Source organism: Oncorhynchus clarkii, chromosome 25 (genome assembly GCF_045791955.1).
Source record: "Oncorhynchus clarkii lewisi isolate Uvic-CL-2024 chromosome 25, UVic_Ocla_1.0, whole genome shotgun sequence".
Lineage (NCBI taxonomy): Eukaryota > Metazoa > Chordata > Actinopteri > Salmoniformes > Salmonidae > Oncorhynchus > Oncorhynchus clarkii.
In genome coordinates this window covers 17,823,377-17,842,280 of record NC_092171.1, presented here as the reverse complement: position 1 = coordinate 17,842,280, position 18,904 = coordinate 17,823,377, and the positions used below count along the sequence as shown (strand labels likewise).

Here is an 18,904-nt window from a genome sequence, read left to right as displayed (position 1 = left end):
CACATCTAATGACAATGGTGGGTGGAGGGTGGAGGGGAGACAGGGCCCCTCTTACTATGTGGCTTAATTACCACCAAACCCCTGGGATCAGAAGACCCACCACGTCAGCTGCCGGGCGAGCCCCCCTTTCTGCTCCTCAGGGACTCCCACAGGGTGGCTCTGTTCATGCCTGATGCAGTGCTGCCTGCCACAGAGTAAACAGGCTCAAACAGAACACGCCACAGCACAGTGCTCTGCTCCTCTCCCTCCAACAGCTTAGCCCCTGGGCCTCAATCAACAACGTAAAGACTTGATTACTGCTTATCAAAATATGCTGGCTTCTCTCACAGACACATTTAGAACTGTTGTAGAAAATGAGTGCCTGAGCGGTGCCATGGGTATACTTTTCATTGAGCTGCGATGGGTATACTTTTCATTCTTTTCTTTCAGAAAGGGAGACCTTGCTTTCATACTCTTCCCTGGGCCAGGAGACAATGCAGTGATGATTCATTAAATATGATGGTGTATGAATGAAATGTCTTGGCTGGCTTTGAAGAAAATACTTAAGAAAATTCACGTTGTTAATTTATTAATAAGAAACAGAGAATTGTGTTATTAGATGTTGTGGGAAAACAGGGAAGAACTTCTATTCCTTTCAGAAGTGGTCCTTGAAGTAGAGCTCGCTGTCTGTAGCCTATAGTGGTCACCCAGACTAACCCATGGCTCTCTCTGAGGTGTTAATTCTGCAGCTCAAAGTGTGAATATGGCCAAACAGAATATTTATCAGAGACTCTAAAAGTGATTATTTCCAGAGTTAAATATTGGGTGGCAGACAGTCATGGTCCCTATGAGCTAAAACAGCTGAGACATTAGGGAGAGTAGAGGGGGGGGGAAGAGGTACCCACTACCCATATTAACTTTGGCTTGGCCTTGAAATGTCATCTCATAGAAAACTCCTCTGTCTATCAGGCAGCCTGGGTAGACCAGCCAGCTGGTAGAGAGAAAGGACAAGCAGGCTTTTCAAACAGACCTCTACTGCCTCGCCAAAACTCTTCCTCGTTTCCTGTCACTTTTAAATGATCCGCACCTTTTTTCTATCTCTGGGCTTTTCTGTGCCTAGGAGAGTATTTGTACGCGGCAGTCATTGACACTGGGTGTCTGAGTCTGTGGGATGCTTCAGGAGTAGGAGGCAGGAGGTAGACAAAGCATAATGAGAGGATGGGGGGGTGGGGGGTGAACCTTTAATTACTGTAGCTAATGATTAGGTTGACCCCCTGGCTGTGATATGACCCCACTCAGCTGGCCTGGCCTGGTCCTGCTCTGACTCTGGCCAGGGCTTGGATCACAGTTGGGTCTCTCTGGAGTCCTCTCAGCCATGGAGACTGCTTGTCTTGGCATCTGGAGCTGCGGTGGGAAAGTTGACCTCTGAGACCCTGTGGCTGATAGCGGGCCAAAAAGGAAGTCTTTGAAATATTAGATCATGCTAGAGGAAGAGGGAAGTGGACAGCATGTGAAGAAGTACTGGAAAAGACGCAGTGTCCAGTCTGTGCTCTTGAGGACAGACATTCTGTGAGGTGGTATGTAAGTTCTCTGGAGAAGGTGGGAGCTTTGAAGAGAGAAGAGGGGGCACTAACACAGTGAGACAGCTAAAACAAAAACACCCTGGCCAAACATTGATATCACTCAAGTGGTGCAATACTCTTTGGGGGTGAAATTAGTTATCTATGTGTTTGGATTCACAGGCAACTTTCCCTAATCACAGCTGTCATAACAATAAACAACCACTTTATTGTTAAATGTGCAACCAGAGGGAAAAAAACTCTAGACCACCTTTACTCCACACACAGAGATGCATACAAAGCTCTCCCTAGCCCTCCCTCGCCCTCCATTTGGCACATCTGACCATAACTCTATACTACTGATTCCTGCTTACAAGCAACAACTAAAGCAGGAAGTACCAGTGACTCGCTCAATAAGGAAGTTGTCAGATGACACGGATGTTATGCTACAGGACTGCTTTGCTCGCACAGACTGGAATATGTTTGGGGATTCTTTCGACGGCATTGAGGAGTACACCACATCAGTCACTGGCTTCATCAATAAGTGCATCTTCCCTACAGTGAAGGTACGTACATACCCCAACCAGAAGCAATGGATTACAGGCAACATCCGCACTGAGCTAAAGGGCAGAGCTGCCGCTTTCAAGGAGCGGGACTCTAACCCGGATCCCGCTTTGCCCTCTGGCGAACCATCAAACAGGCAAATCGACAATAGAAGACTAAGATTGAATCGTACTACACCGGCTCCGACGCTCGTTGGATGTGGCAGGGCTTGCAAACCATTACGGACTACAAAGGGAAGCACAGCCGCAAGCTGCTCAGTGACACAAGCCTACCAGACGAGCTAAATAACTTCTATGCTCGCTTCGAGGCAAGCAACACTGAAGCATGCATGAGAGCATCAGCTGTTCCGGACGACTGTGTGATCACGCTCTCCATAGCCGATGTGAGTAAGACCTTTAAGCAGGTCAACATACACAAGGCTACAGGGTCAGACAGATTACCAGGATGTGTACTCCGAGCATGCACTGACCAACTGGCAAGTGTCTTCACTGACATTTTCAACCTGTCCTTCACGAGTCTGTAATACCAGACTCGTGTTTCAAGCAGACCACCATAGTCCCTGTGCCCAAGAACACCAAGGTCACCTGCCTAAATGACTACCGACCCGTAGCACTCACGTCCGTAGGCATGAAGGGCTTTGAAAGGCGGGTCAAGTCTCACATCAACACCATTATCCCAGAAACCCTAGACCCACTCCAATTTGCATACCGACCCCAACAGGACCACAGATGATGCAATCTCTATTGCACTCCACACTGCCCTTTCCCACCTGGACAAAAGGAATACCTATGTGAGAATGCTATTCATTGAGGACAGCTCAGCACCCTCAAAGCTCATCGCTAAGCTAAGGACCCTGGGACTAAACATCTCCCTCTGCAACTGGATCCTGGACTTCCTGATGGGCCACCCCCTGATGGTAAGGGTAGGTAACAACACATCTGCCACGCTGATCCTCAACACGGGGGCCCCTCAGTGGTGAATCCTTAGTCCCCTCCTGTACTCCCTGTTCACCCATGACTGCATGGCAAAGCACGAATCTAACACCATCATTAAGTTTGCCGACGACACAACAGTGGTAGGCCTGATCACCAACAGCGAGGAGACATCCTATAGGGAGGATGTCAGAGAACTGATCGATACCATCGGTCACCACATTCTTTTGGAGAGATTGCAAACCCAAATTGGTCTACACGGACAAGTTCTGGCCTGGTTTAGATCTTATCTGTCGGAAAGATATCAGTTTGTCTCTGTGAATGGTTTGTCCTCTGACAAATCAACTGTAAATTTCGGTGTTCCTCAAGGTTCCGTTTTAGGACCACTATTGTTTTCACTACGTATATATTTTACCTCTTGAGGATGTCATTCAAAAACATAATGTTAACTTTCACTGCTATGCGGATGACACACAGCTGTACATTTCAATCAAACAAGGTGAAGCCCCAAAATTGCCCCCACTGGAAGCCTGTGTTTCAGACATAAGGAAGTGGATGGCTGCAAACTTTCTACTTTTAAACTCGGACAAAACAGAGATGCTTGTTCTAGGTCCCAAGTAACAAAGAGATCTTCTGTTGAATCTGACAATTAATCTTGATGGTTGTACAGTCGTCTCAAATAAAACTGTGAAGGACCTCGTGTTACTCTGGACCCTGACATCTCTTTTGACGAACATATCAAGACTGTTTCAAGGACAGCTTTTTTCCGTCTACGTAACATTGCAAAAATCAGAAACTTTCTGTACAAAAATGATGCATGAAAATTAATCCATGCTTTTGTTACTTCTAGGTTAGACTACTGCAATGCTCTACTTTCCGGCTACCCAGATAAAGCACTAAATAAACTTCAGTTCGTGCTAAATACGGCTGCTAGAATCCTGACTAGAACCAAAATATTTGATCATATTACTCCAGTGCTAGCCTCCTACACTGGCTTCCTGTTAAGGCAAGGGCTGACCTACAAAGAATTACAAGGGCTTGCTCCTACCTATCTTTCAAATTTGGTACTGCCGTACATACCTACACGTATGCTACGGTCACAAGACGCACGCCTCCTAATTGTCCCTAGAATTTCTAAGCAAACAGCTGGAGGCAGGGCTTTCTCCTATAGAGCTTAATTTTTATGTAATGGTCTGCCTACCCATGTGAGAGATGCAGACTCTGTCTCAACCTTTAAGTCTTTACTGTAGACTCATCTCTTCAGTGGGTCATATGATTGAGTGTAGTCTGGCCCAGGAGTGTGAAGGTGAACGGAAAGGCTCTGGAGCAACGAACCGCCCTTGCTGTCTCTGCCTGGCCGGTTCCCCTCTCTCCACTGGGATTCTCTGCCTCTAACCCTATTACAAGGGCTGAGTCACTGGCTTACTGGTGCTCTTCCATGTTGTCCCTAGGAGGGGTGCGTCACTTGAGTGGGTTGAGTCACTGACGTGATCTTCCTGTCTGGGTTGGCACTCCCCCTTGGGTTGTGCCGTGACGGAGATCTTTGTGGGCTATACTCGGCCTTGTCTCAGGATGGTAAGTTGGTGGTTGAAGATATCCCTCTAGTGGTGTGGGCTGTGCTTTGGCAAAGTGGGTAGGGTTATATCCTACCTGTTTGGCCCTGTCCGGGGGTATCATCGGATGGGGCCACAGTGTCTCCTGACCCCTCCTGTCTCAGCCTCCAGTACTTATGCTGCAGTAGTTTATGTGTCAGGGGGCTAGGGTCAGTTTGTTATATCTGGAGTACTTCTCCTGTCTTATCCAGTGTCCTGTGTGAATTTAAGTATGCTCTCTCTAATTCTCTATTTCTTTCTCTCTCTCGGAGGACCTGAGCCCTAGGACCATGCCTCAGGACTACCTGGCATGATGACTCCTTGCTGTCCCCTGTCCACCTGGCCGTGCTGCTGCTCCAGTTTCAACTGTTCTGCCTGCAGCTATGGAACCCTGACCTGTCCACCGGACATACTACCTATCCCAGACCTGCTGTTTTCAACTCTCTAGAGACAGCAGGAGCGGTAGAGATACTCTTAATGATCTGTGATGAAAAGGTTTTGGACTTTCTAGGGAGTTTTTCCTAACCACCGTGCTTCTACACCTGCATTGCTTGCTGTTTGGGGTTTTAGGCTGGGTTTCTGTACAGCACTTTGAGATATCAGCTGATGTAAGAAGGGCTATATAAATACATTTGATTTGATTTAGTCCCAGGATAACAACCTCTCTCTCAACGTGATCAAGACAAAGGAGATGATTGTGGACTATAGGAAAAGAAGGACCGAGCAAGCCCCCATTCTCATCGATGGGGCTGTAGTGGAGCAGGTTGAAAGCTTCAAGTTCCTTGGTGTCCACATAACCAACAAATTATCATGGTCCAAACACACCAAGACAGTCGCGAAGAGGGCACAACAATGCCTTTTCCCCCTCAGGAGACTGAAAAGATTTGGCATAGGTCCCCAGATCCTCAAACATTATACAGCTGCACCATTGAGACTGGTTGCATCATTGCCTGGTATGGCAACTGCTCGGCATCCGACCGTAACGGACTACAGAGGGTTGTGCGTTCGGCCCAGTACATCACTGGGGCCAAGCTTCGTGCCATCCAGGACCTCTATACCAGGCGGTGTCAGAGGAAGGCCCTAAAAATTGCCAAAGACTCCAGCCACCCTAGTCATAGACTGTTCTCTCTGCTACCGCACGGCAAGCGGTACCGGAGTGCCAAGGCTAGGTCCAAAAGGCTTCTTAACAGCTTCTACCTCCAAGCCATACAGCTAATCAAATGGCTACCCAGACAATTTGCATTATCCCCCCATCCCAGCCCCATTTTTACGCTGCTGCTACTCTCTGTTTATTATCCTTGCATAGTCACTTTAACTCTACCTATATGTACATTATGACCTCAATTACGTCGACTAACCGGTGCCCCACACATTGACTCTGTACCGTTATGTCCTGTATATAGCCTTGCTCTGTAATTTTATTGTTGCTCCTTAATTATTAGATATTTTTCTATTTTCATTATTATTTTATTTTTAACTTCAGTTTATTTCAGTAATGACTTTCTTAAAATTGCAAAACTGAAAGAATATTTCACTGTAAGGTCTAAACCTGTTGTATTTAGTGCATGCGACAAATACAATTGGATTTGGTTTGATTTTAAGGTGAAAACTGTCCTTTAAAATGACTGCACTTAATATACGGTATGCAAATCCAGTCCAAAAGTCGTTATAAGCTTACACTTACTGGATATTTTGCATTCTGTTCAATATCAATTGTACCAAATATTTTCTCATTGACTGTACACGTTTGTCTACTACAGACATCACATGAATACTTGGTCTACTTCCTTCGACCTCTATCACTCTTCCATATTGACCACCCAGAACAAGGAGCAGAGAGAGAAGCAGGAATCAGAGAGCGGAAACATTTACCCCCTACTCCTGATTGCGACCTCACTTTAATATCCTACCCCTGGCATGGGAGGGAAATCCCGGATCAACCCGGGCCCTGTGAGGTGTTTATTTACCCGCACCCAGCCAACTCTGCTGGGGGGCTACGTGCATGTGCTGGGGCCCATCGCTAAGGGACCAGAGGCACGACTCAATCATGGAAGCCATTCACTTGGACCCATTCAAAGTTGTTAATTTGACAGAGGAAGTATCTGGGGGTATGAAAGGGGATTAAGGCCTCTGAGAACAACCTTAAATAAAGCCCAATCAGGGACACTGTCTCCTGGGACACCCTGGGGTCGGAGACCCCCAGACCCCACAGCGTGATGATGGAGGGCAGGGTCATGTAGATCTGGCCCCAACGTGGGACTGCTTTCTCTCACCTCTGGTCATGTCAGTCCCATGCAATCCCTTTATTTCAGTCTGGATAGAGACCAGGTGAGGGACTGACTGGCAGGGGGTTTGAAGTGATCCTGACCATGCCCCATGCCCACTTCTCTCAGGGGGAAACTCCTGTTCTCCCTCACCAACTGTGTGAAGAGCTAATCTTGGCTAGAACACATGCACCCACACACACACACACACACACACACACACACACACACACACACACACACACACACACACACACACACACACACACACACACACACACACACACACACACACACACACACATGGTGATGGATGGGTAGCCTAGAGGCCCTATAAGAGATTTAGAGAGCCAGCCTCTGGAGTATAATCTTCCTGGGAGCCAGGGATATCATGTGCACAACAGCTTTATAGACTGTTAGTATACAACTGGTATAGGACATGGGTCTGATAGGAGGGAAGGCAGGGACACTACAGTGTGATTCATGGTAAGGTCAATCAGATAAACCTGCCAATGACCTTTGCAATTTTGCCTTGACCCCAAGGGAGCCCTCAGAGCCACATCACAGGCCTACTGATTGTGTAGCCACATCACAGCAAAACACTTTCTACAAGGACAGCCAATCTGTTTCAGGATCAAATTAAGACAGAGTACTTGAAGTGTACATGCACAGTTACAGTCAACACATTTCCCATTGTTAAGCCACCCATGCTTTTGAAATATTAATTTCTGTTTAATCTCAATTCAATTACTTTTTTTTAGAGATGTCAGGTTGGGCTCTGGCAGTAAAGTCTGCACTCTAGTAAGACTGACGTGGAGGCATGCTGCCAAAGCTGTTGCCAAACCTATTGTCATGCCTGCAAGTGAAGAGAGCTGGTGTTTAAATGGGGAAAGTGAACAGTCTATCTAACATGAGACGTCCTCTGTTGGCAGTCAAGAGCTACTAAAACCTTTAAATCTGGTCCAACCAACCCACTGAGAAGAGAGACAATGTCAACACAGCACAGTCAATGGAATCATGAACTGGCTGGCACACTGTAGTGTAGCCAAGCCAAATGACAATAATCACTTACTACGGAGATAAAAATGTTATGCCCTGAGCTGAGAGTGATCTTGATGAACAATCGTGTTGTTGGAACCTCAAAGCCAAACCTCCTATTCTTCCATCAATCAATAAGAAATTATTTCCTAGTAGCCTTACTATAAAATTAAGATATTTTTGCCACTCTAGGTTATGCTCACATTTCAGAATGGGAAACAATACTAACATTTAATTGGGACTACTTTATTCATAAAGTGATACAAGTCTTATTTTAGACATAAGCTACTCACCTTTACAAACTCCTATATCAGGGAGCGTTACAGCTCCCGTTTGGCTGACAGCCGCGCAGGTTAGTCCTAAAGAGCAGTAGCCCAGTTCCCAGTCCTTGCCGCCGCACGGCTCCCACTCCAGCCGGCTACACTGGTCGCAGCATCCGCACGGGTCCTTGGCTAGAGTCCGGCCACTCTCGCAGGCTTTCAGCGGACACGTCCGGATATCACAGGGCTTACATTCATGAGCCATCAACACACGCACCAGAATTGAGAAATGCAAGAATGTGACCAAACACTTACTGAACATATTTCAAAGCTGATGATGAGTCCAACAAGTTTGGTATGTTAAAAATGTAAGCAGACTATTTTCTTCTGTCAAGTGAATCGCCACATGAAATCCGCGAGGTCCGTTGTTCCAAAATGTAAAAGTTGCGGTTGAAAAATGAATTTAAAAAGTTGTTGGTGCCTTGCGCTGTCAGTACCTTCACTACAACAGACTAGGCAGCATAAAGCCTTCTACAATAGCCTACCGTGGAAAAGTGAACGGATGCTCCTGGTCTGATCTCTCTGGCAGGAGAGATGCCAGTAGGTATGTGTACTTTCAGTGTCGTTTCAATTAAAATAATATTTTGCTACTCTCACGCCGCGTCCTACGACATCCACTGTGCGCGTCTTCTGCGTTTGGAGAGGAGTGAGGATGCCCTAACACCAAAACACGGGGATGCAATCTGAGACCCAAATTGACATTTCAGGCACATAGAAATTAGCAGCACCCCTTCCTCTTGACTGACATGGACGCCACCCAGTCACAAGTAGCGAACGGAGGGAGGATTTGAATTTAGATATCCCCTAATCGTTCGGCTGGTCCTCTCGTTTTGTTACGCAATAGGTATGCATTCTCAATATAACCTTGACAGTCCCGTTGAACATAATGTTCAATCCACTTTTGCTTTTCTTTTATACTTTTTAACTTAATGACAAATGCATAGTTAAAAAATGTTCATCATGTTCATCACATTTTCTATTTTAATATACTGTATATTCAATTGAGGATTGTGGTAAATGCTCATTGTAACGGATTTCGAAATAGATTATTACGCTTGTATGCAATTCAACAAATACATGTTTTTCAATCAGTAGGCTGCACACTAGGGCATCTCAAGAAGCATGTAGACCAGCATTCAGGTGTGATCTCAGTCACACACGGAACACAACAACATTCTGGGCACATTGCTTAATTCGTGGAATAGAATTAACATCTGCACACTGGACATCATTCAATCCCAATAACTCCAGTTGATGGCCCATGTCAAAGTATAATTTGCCTATCCAATAGCCCTTGTCCACCTCAGAGAGCTGTTAAGCAAGGCTCGGCCACATCTTGAGTTCTCTCTGCCCATAGAAAGACAGTGCAGTGACCAGTGGAGACCTAAAGTAGTGGTGCCAATGACCAGGTCAGGTCTATATGAGGTATGTCATATTGTGCCATTTACAATACCATTTACAAAGTAGCCTTCAACATCCCCTGTTAGCTGTTTAGCTCGCCAGTATTAAGACATGTTGGCTGTAGGCCCTAGTCATGTGTATTGTCTTGAGATGTTCAGCAAATCTTAGCTACCGTTAAAGATAACTCCTTAAGACTGGACATTGGGTGCTTTTTTGAAACATGGTGAGTCTCTTGAGAGACCACTGCTGTAGCTCAGAGCTCAGAGTGGGGTCCCTGATGGCCAATGGGGCCCCGGCTTCATGTCATACAGTCAGGATACTGGACTCAATGATTCTCACACAGAGGACAGGCTGCTTTCATTTAGCTACAGTTGTTTTATTCACATTGTTTATGTTATGACGACATATCAGATATTGGCCCAGAAAAGGTCTTGTAACACACAATATTTCTACATTTGTTTATGTTACTTGTCGGCAAAGCACCACAGTTTATTGAATCTTTTTCAGCTCACTATGACTCCTGGGGCCTGTTGCACAAAAGTAGAATTAAGACATCCGGGATAAATGACTCAGCTGAGCTCAATGAAGCCAAAACATGTGCGTCCAGGCTTAATTGGTTGCACAAAGACCAAGCCAGGATGAGCAGACACGGATTCATTAAGCCAGGTGAAACCAATCCTGGATAGGTGCGCGCTCACGGCTCACTCAAATAGACCCCGCCACAGATCACAGATTAACTGATTTACCATGGCAACTAGAGCCGCGTACTTTTCCCCGTCGGAAGCACAAATCCTCATGGAGGCATACGAGGAGGTAAAAGATATAATTAAGAAGAAAGGCAACACCGCCACAGTGATAAAGCAAAGAGAAAAAGCGTGGCAAAGTATTGCAGACTGCCTGAATGCGTAAGTAGTGCACAATTACACACTCACCGCTCCGCTGAAACATCACAATTACAATTCAAATATTTAATTCACATCTCCAAAAATGCAGTTGTACTGTAATTATGAAACGGTTAATTTTTTTTATTGAAATGCACTGCAGATATGAGTGAAATTGTGTAAAGTAACTCCATCACACTGTATAAAGCTATGATAAAATTTTTGATATTTTTACTGAAAACAAGACAAAAATACCAAGTAATTTTTTGCAGTGTGACTCCATTAAGTGTGTGTGTGTGTGTGTGTGTGTGTGTGTGTGTGTAGATTAAACATGAACGGGCCAAAACGGACATGGCAGCAGGTCAAAATCAAATACAAGAACATTCTGCAGAATGGTATGGTCCCTGACTAATATTTAACAAAGCACAAGCATATATTGTACCCAGAAGGTGCCTGCTCACACATTGTCTGTACTGTTTTAGCAGTGAAAAAGAATACCCACAGACAAGGCACGGGTGGTGGGTCACCAAAGGCTGACCTTACCCCAGCAGAGGACATGGCCTTGGAGCTAAATAAAGGCAGGCCCGTCTTAGAGGGGATCCCTGGGGGGAAAGAGACGAGCATAGGTTCCTCCCAAGATGCCACCCGCTTCATTCAAGGTATGTCCTTCCATCTCTACATGGGATACAACCACATTCATATTGAATCAATTTGGACTGTCTGACTTTGGTTTACCTATTGCCTTGCAGTGTCTGGCAGCACTGTGTTCCTGTTAGAGCCACCAGCACAAGCACCAGACGATGCTGATCCAGTGAGTACTCCATCAAAGGCATACTGTAGGCCTGGCATGTCTTGTCTACTAGCTTCAATATGAATCCGATTAAATGTGATAGGGTGAAGGCCCCAGTGCAGCAGCAACAGCACATGATGGAGACGATGATGAGGAGGAGACCATCTCTCTGGATTCCAGAAGGCATGAGGTATCATGTTAAGACTGTGAAAGTACTATTTACTCTACAATGGTGAGGAGTCCTCATCAAAATCAAAAAATCTAATTTCTTTTACAGGACCCAGATGCTATACAGTGGGAAAACCAGCCTGGCAACATAGTGCGTATTAATAAAAGGACACCACATCCTGCCAAATTCCAGCTGCGCTAATTGTATTGTGTTCACAGAGCTCACAAGCTATCAGAAAGTTGTATGGCAACCACCTCCGGTGCCAAATAGAACTGGCAGACATAGACATTCAGTACAAGAAGAAAACGATGGAAAATCTTGCACTGGAGTTCGAAATAAAAAAGAGGACAATTAGGAAACTGGACCTTGAAATAAAAAAACTTGAGAGGGAGGTGAGATATGCCTTCAATGTACACTGTATGCTAACTGTAACACAAATGTATTAATCATTATTTTTCTTTCCTCCCCCAGCTCCAAGAAGATGACACAGCTCAAAATAAAAATTAGGTATATTCTCGTAAAGTCAAGTGAGCCATGACATATGAGCTCTTATTGTGAGCACACAGGACGGTGGCATCTTTCTAAGGTTTTTTTTATTTTCCCAGCAATCAGTACAACCAAGTCATCGTTATAAGGCATCGCCCTCTTTTGCCCACCCCCCCCAGCACCAGGTGTGGCCACTAGCCTATATGAAGGCCCAAAATTGTGTGTTCCTTTCTGCTCTGACAATGGCATGCCCATTCGTGCGAGATGTGGTGGATGAAGAAGCACTTGTGCTGAGGAGAGCCTTCAGGTGAGAAAGGGTCTTCAGGGACCGGTTGGACCCACTGGCCTTCCCTGATGACCATCTATATGAAAGATACAGGTTTTCTGCAGATGGCATCAGGTATCTATGCAGACTACTGGGTCCCAGGATTAAGCACCGCACTGCACGGAGCCATGCACTGAGTGTGGAGCAAATGGTTTGTGTGGCCTTGCGCTTTTTTGCTAGTGGAGCCTTCCTGTACTCAGTGGGGGATGCAGAACAGCTGAACAAGGCCACAATTTGCCGCACAATAAGGAGTGTGTGTCTGGCTATCAAAGCATTAGCAGATGTCTTCATCTCCTTCCCTGGCCACAGAAGACTCTGTGACATCAAAGAGGAGTTCTATAGGATTGCAGGTAAGAGGATCTACAAATTACAGGACAACTGTTAACACATAGTAGGATACTCATTACTTTGTGTGACAGGTTTCCCCAATGTCATTGGTGCAGTGGACTGCACACACATAAGGATAAAAGCCCCCTCAGGTGCCCATGAGGCCGATTTTGTGAATAGGAAATCCTTTCACAGCATTAATGTTCAGGTGAACATAACTTTTTGATATTGTCCATTGACGAACACTCTGCATTGCCAGTGATGTGCATTGATTGGTGTAATATTCCTCATCTTATGATTTCAGATGGTCTGCAATGCTGACTGTGTGATCAGCAATGTTGTGGCAAAATGGCCTGGCTCAGTCCATGACTCCAGAATCTTTCGGGCCTCTGAAATCTATCAGTGCCTATCACAAGGTAAGCCACACAACCCCTATTTATAACCATCATGGCTGTGTCAAGAATATCACTGTGTTTATGAGGTAGTAATGATGAGATTTTGTGTTGACAGGTGAATTCTCTGGTGTGTTGCTGGGAGACAGGGGGTATGGCTGCCAGCCTTTTCTCCTGACACCTTTCACAGACCCCCAGGAAGCACAGCAGGCCTACAACCATGCCCATGCCAGGACCAGGGCCAGAGTTGAAATGACCTTTGGCCTCCTGAAGGCACGCTTTCACTGCCTTCACAAATTAAGGGTCAGCCCTGTTAGGGCATGTGATATTACTGTGGCTTGTGCTGTCCTTCACAATGTGGCCTGCCTGAGGAAGGAGAGGGCCCCCAGAGTGCCACCAGCCATGGACTGGGACAATCCGGCAATCTTCCCTGATGACGACAGTGGTCGGCTGCTGAGGGACCAATATGTGTTGAATTATTTTAGTTAGTATGTGTGCTTTCAATTTTGGTTAAATATGTCCTGCGGTGGCAGAGGAATTTGGGTTTTTTTGGGTTCGTTTTTTGACGAATTTGGCCTCTTATGATGTTTGTGCGGTATACTGTGTGTAATACAAGGCTGCAGGGAGGCTACTGCATCCATTCATTTGTCTGTTCAGTTGATGTGTATGGATTTGTCCTGCATTTATTTTAGTGTGCAGACATGCAGGGTGTGTTATACACATTCAAAGGTCTGTATATGTATCATTTTGTATAATATGCTTAGATTCTGTGCTTTCCATCTTGTAGAGTCACTGTGACTTCAGTTTTGAAAGGAGCTGATGGTTTACCTGCTTTGTTTTGTCCTTATTCAATAAAGGAACATAATGTTACACATTGTGTTTTTATATTCATATGGAATGTGTATTTGTTTATATGACAGAGTACTAGGGCCACACTGAAGAAAAAGGATAAAGTCATAAATTTATGAGGCTGGTTCTTTCTGCAGAAAAGCTACATATTGTTTTTACAGTTTTGATACTTATGACAATGTGATACTTAATATTCTGGCACATCAGCATGTCTTTGTTTATGAAACCATACTGAAGTACAATTTCACGAAATGCCCCACATCTGTCATTTTAACAACTGTCCTCCTTTAAAACAACTGGTTACAATATTATGACTTGTGTTTTTTTCCCCTCTGTGGCCCTAATATTCTAGCATTTTATATATAGCCTTATAGTCTATGGGAAACTGTAAATTATCTAATGATAGCAACATCATCTAAAAATCATTTTTTATCCAAAATCATTGAAATTAATGATCACAAACGTTTAAATAACAGTGGGTCTAGTTATATGTGATAACAATGTATAGTGAGCAGTGAAATAACTATTGGTTTCCATTTGTGGTGACTGCTGACTGACATTAGGGATGAGATTAAATAGATCCTGGAATTTAGCCTGGTCTGGAGCAGGCTAGCTCCACAGAATAAATCTCCATGGTAATTTATACCATAACATATCCTCCTGCCCCCTATCCATCTTTAGTGCAACCGGATTACGGATCAATTGAGCCAGGATCACCAAGATATCCTGGCTTAATCCCTTATCCTAGTTTTGTGCAACAGGCCCCAGGTGGTAATCTGTTTTGGGTCTATGTTTCCCTGCTTATGCTCATGAACAGAAAGCAGTGCTACTCACTAAAACTCAACAACTGTTAAGAAATAATCTACTGGGGTTCAGTACTGGATTTGGCAAAGGATAAATGAGTCCTTGTGCACAGATATGCTCTCTTTACAATGGAATTTTCAATGGAATGGAACCTTTACTGTATAAAAATGATTCATATATACAGCTCTGGAAAAAATTAAGAGACCACTGCAAAAATGTCAAATTCTCTGGTTTTACTATTTATAGGTATGTGTTTGGGTAAAACAAACATTTTTCTTTAATTCTATAAACTACTGACAACATTTCTCCCAAATTCCAAATAAAAATATTGTCATTTAGAGTATTTATTTGCAGAAAATGACAACCGGTCAAAATAACAAAAAGATGCAGTGTTGTCAGACCTCGAATAAATTGTCAGACCTCAAATTTTTAAACAACACAATACTAATGTTTTAACTTAGGAAGAGTTCAGAAATCAATATTTTCAATCACAGCTTTCATGTGTCTTGGCATGCTCTCCGCCAGTCTTTCACATTGATGTTGGGTGACTTTATGCAACTCCTGGAGCAAACATTCAAGCAACTCGGCTTTGTTTGATGGCTTGTGACCATCAATCTTCCTCTTGATATCATTCAAGAGGTTTTCAATGGGGTTCAGGTCTGGAGATTGGGCTGGCCATGACACGGTCTTGATCTGGTGGTCCTCCATCCACACCTTGATTGACCTGGCTGTGTGGCATGGAGCATTGGAAAAACCAATCCTCAGAGTTGGGGAACATTGTCAGAGCAGAAGGAAGCAAGTTTTCTTCCAGGACAACCTTGTACGTGGCTTGATTCATGCGTCCTTCACAAAGACAAAACTGCCCAATTCCAGTCTTGCTGAAGGACCCCCAGATCATCACTGATCCTCCACCAAATTTCACAGTGGGTGCGAGACACGGTGGCTTGTAGGCCTCACCAGGTCTCGCACCCACTGTGAAATTTGTCATCAAGCATTATCCCGCCATCATTAATCAGCTAGATTCAGACATTGTGTGGTGTGTGTATTAAGGCGTCCGCATGCTACCCAACCGAAACAGTTCAGAATTGTTTGCATGTATTATGATGACATTTTGTGACGTTTTTGTTTGTTTTGAACTTCGGTGAGGGTTTTTCCGGCTGTTTGGGCACACAAAATTGTTTCTGGAGGTAAGCCGAAGTTCGGAGCCAAAGTCTACGCCCCTTTGTCCGTGATTGCTCAACAGTAAAGCTTCTTCGATAAAGTCTTTGTTGTCATTCAACAAGAGACGACTCGTTTTCATGCACATTTTTTCATTGAAAAATACTGCCCCAAACATCTCAAAAACGTCAAAATGAATGACAGATTTCTTGTATTATTTTAGGCTGCAGTCCCAAACACATTATTTTGATTTCCTCAGCCCTTGCTCTAGCCACTTTCCTTTGGGGGAATCCCGTCGAAACCAGATGCAATTTGATTTCTATCTTAAGTGGAGGTCCAATTCACTAACGTTACCCCCTCGGTCTTCGATTTAGCTTAAGGGAGCGAGTGAAGAACTTTGATCACTTGTGAGGTGACTGCGAAGTGTCACATGGCTGCGAAGTGTCAATTTTAATCAACATTGCTGCATTTTCAGTATGTCAGACAAAATTAGCTTGCTAAAAAAATATGTAGATGACCTTCATTTTAGCATTGTCAAATTGGCTTAGTTTTGTAGTGGGGACGCTATGTAGCTAGCTTTTGTAATTTTTTTGGGGGGGGGATTCTTAAATGTATTGTAATAAATAACCAAACTATTAAACTAGCTAGCCAGCTATGGGTAACTGTAGTTAGCTAGCTACCTGACAGGAGTGCTAGCTAGTTGTGTTAGCTTGCTAGGAACATTAATAGCTTTAGGTTGGTTGTTTTTAAGATCCATTTTAAGATTTCCACCAAGGACACTGCCTCTCAGATCATCACTCTCCCTCGCTTGGCCAAGCGACATTTAAGGTAAACTCGGATGTGACGATGTAAAACGTCATTCAAGGGCCGAGGGTTTAGGGCCGAGGGCTGTCTTCTTTGAATTTGGACTGCGGCCTTAGATTCCTTCGGACTATTTTGATGAAGTGTATACTGACTACGATGTTTCAAAATGGACAAACAGTACTATTGTCGCTTTTTTCTCGTTTTTCAGGCCTTTTAAAGGATTATGTGGCCTCTCTGAAATGTCATTCCATGAGGGACTATGTAATAAAGGTCGTCTCGAATCCTGACATTGAGATCCAAACAGAATTGGATCCGTCAAATTCCTACCTGAGCCCGACAGGTTCTGGTCATTAAAAAAAAAAATCTATATACACAGAGTATACATAACATAGACTGACCAGGTGAATCCAGATGAAAGCTATGATCCCTTACTGATGTCACCTGTTAAATCCATTTCAATCAGTGTAGATGAAATGGAGGAGACACGTTAAAGAAGGATTTTTAAGCCTTGAGACATTTGAGATATGGATTGTGCATGTGTTCTATTCAGAGGGTGTGCCTTTGAATGGGGTATAGTAGTAGGTGCCAGGCACACTGGTTTGCGCACTGGTAGAAACTCCAAATACAGTTGTGCCAAGCTTGTAGCGTCATAGCCAAGAAGACTTGAGGCTGTAATCACTGCCAAAGGTGCTTCAACAAAGTATTGAGTAAAGGGTTTGAATACTTATATAAACGTGATATTTTATAAACTGTTATTTTATATAAAGAAAATAGCCCAAATAAAATAGCAAAATAGCTTACTAAATAGGCCAAGTCTAAACAAACAAATGAAATAGCCTAAATAAACTAGTAAATTGAATAAATAAAACAATTAAATGAAATAGCTCAGGTCTTGAAATTATGAGCAACCTTTTCCCCTACCGTATCTACATTGTGCATAAATTAGGCCCATACAGACAATTTGCCTGTTGTTTTTTCTACACTGTATGCTCTTTAATTCCGTTTCTTTTTTACATCAGCAAAGAACAACTCAATGTTTCAGAAACTCACTTTATATAGTCTAGGCTATCACTCTTTTCCTCTGCGTCCTTCACCTCTCCCACAACAAGTAGCCTATTTTACCCCAGCGCAAAGTGGCTCGTTTTCATAAAGCATATATGCCGTTTTGTCACAAAATTATATTTTGACACATTTGGTTTGATGAGCAATCCATTAAGAGAATAACATGTAAAGGTGTGACATTGTGAAATTACTTTGTTTTGGTCGGTATTTCACATATTCTTCACACAGATCTGAGGTCGGTATTTACTGATCGCATGCAAGTTTGTAATTAAGGCACATGAAGTTCACATGCTCCTGTTTTTTCTCTCAAACGGCCCTAAGGTGAAGTAGGAACTAGCGTCATCTGCCCCTGTTGGGCTGGCATGTCACATTTGTTTGTGTAGGTGTTAAACGTTAGGTGTGAGTGCAAGTGAGTTGAAAAGGTAAAAGGTTAGGCTGTGTTTGTTTCCTTGCAGTGGCAGATTGATGCTCTGTGTGTAGGCACAGCTGCTGTGGGCAGGACAGAGGCACAGACCCAGCTCCCTGTAGTGTCAACAACAGATGACAAAAGCCTTATGTGAACCATGAGGTAAGTTCCTGAGGAAGAGGCGTCTTGATCTTTTAGACAGCATTGGGGAGATGGGGAAAACAAGGCAAGGCAAGGGAGAAGGGGTAATAGTCCTTAGCTGGCTTATACTATAATTATAATACCTTCTATTATACATAGTGCCTTATGAAGCTTGCTATAAATATGAATAACAGTCGGTGTTGCCTTAGAGGAGTGTAATGAATAACAGAGAGTGTTGCCTTAGAGGAGTGTAATGATAGAGGACACATTAGTAGCCATCTAATGCCATACCAAATTATTTTACTTTTATGGTAAACCCAATAACACCTCCTTCATGTGCAACATCTGCCGTGGGCAACAGGTTCCAACACAAACACTGCATCCAGGAAACCAGCCTCCAGCACGCATAATCAGCTCTCGCTAGACAACCCTGTTCTTGTTTCCCTAACCCTCCTTTCCTCCTCCCTCCATCCCTCCTTACATCTCCTCTCAAACGGACTGCTGGTTGCTGGTCGCCCGGTGCTCTCCAACGACAGATCGGAGACAGAGGTTAGTTTCCATTCACTCGTAAAGATCCAGCCCCCCGAGAGGTACAATTACCTATTTGCTCGGGATCAGCTTTTAACTAGGTCCAGCTGGCTACGCAAAGGCCACTCATCTT

The 18,904-nt window shown here is 44.1% G+C and overlaps 2 protein-coding genes across 3 annotated transcripts in view; both read right to left on the bottom strand.

Annotated features, from left to right (window-relative positions):
• The window catches only part of LOC139384016 (cysteine-rich motor neuron 1 protein-like), a 50,764-nt gene extending 41,878 nt beyond the window's left edge, over positions 1-8,886 (bottom strand). The window contains exon 1 of one of the 2 annotated variants that reach the window (XM_071128645.1): positions 8,222-8,886. In XM_071128645.1, coding sequence (XP_070984746.1) covers positions 8,222-8,510 — 289 coding nt within the window. In that variant the 5' untranslated portion in view covers positions 8,511-8,886. The remainder of the gene's footprint in view (positions 1-8,221) is intronic. The other variant, XM_071128646.1, reaches the window with a different exon arrangement.
• LOC139384057 (dnaJ homolog subfamily C member 17-like) overlaps positions 1-18,904 on the bottom strand; it is a 491,465-nt gene that overhangs the window by 122,976 nt on the left and 349,585 nt on the right. The window lies entirely within an intron of this gene.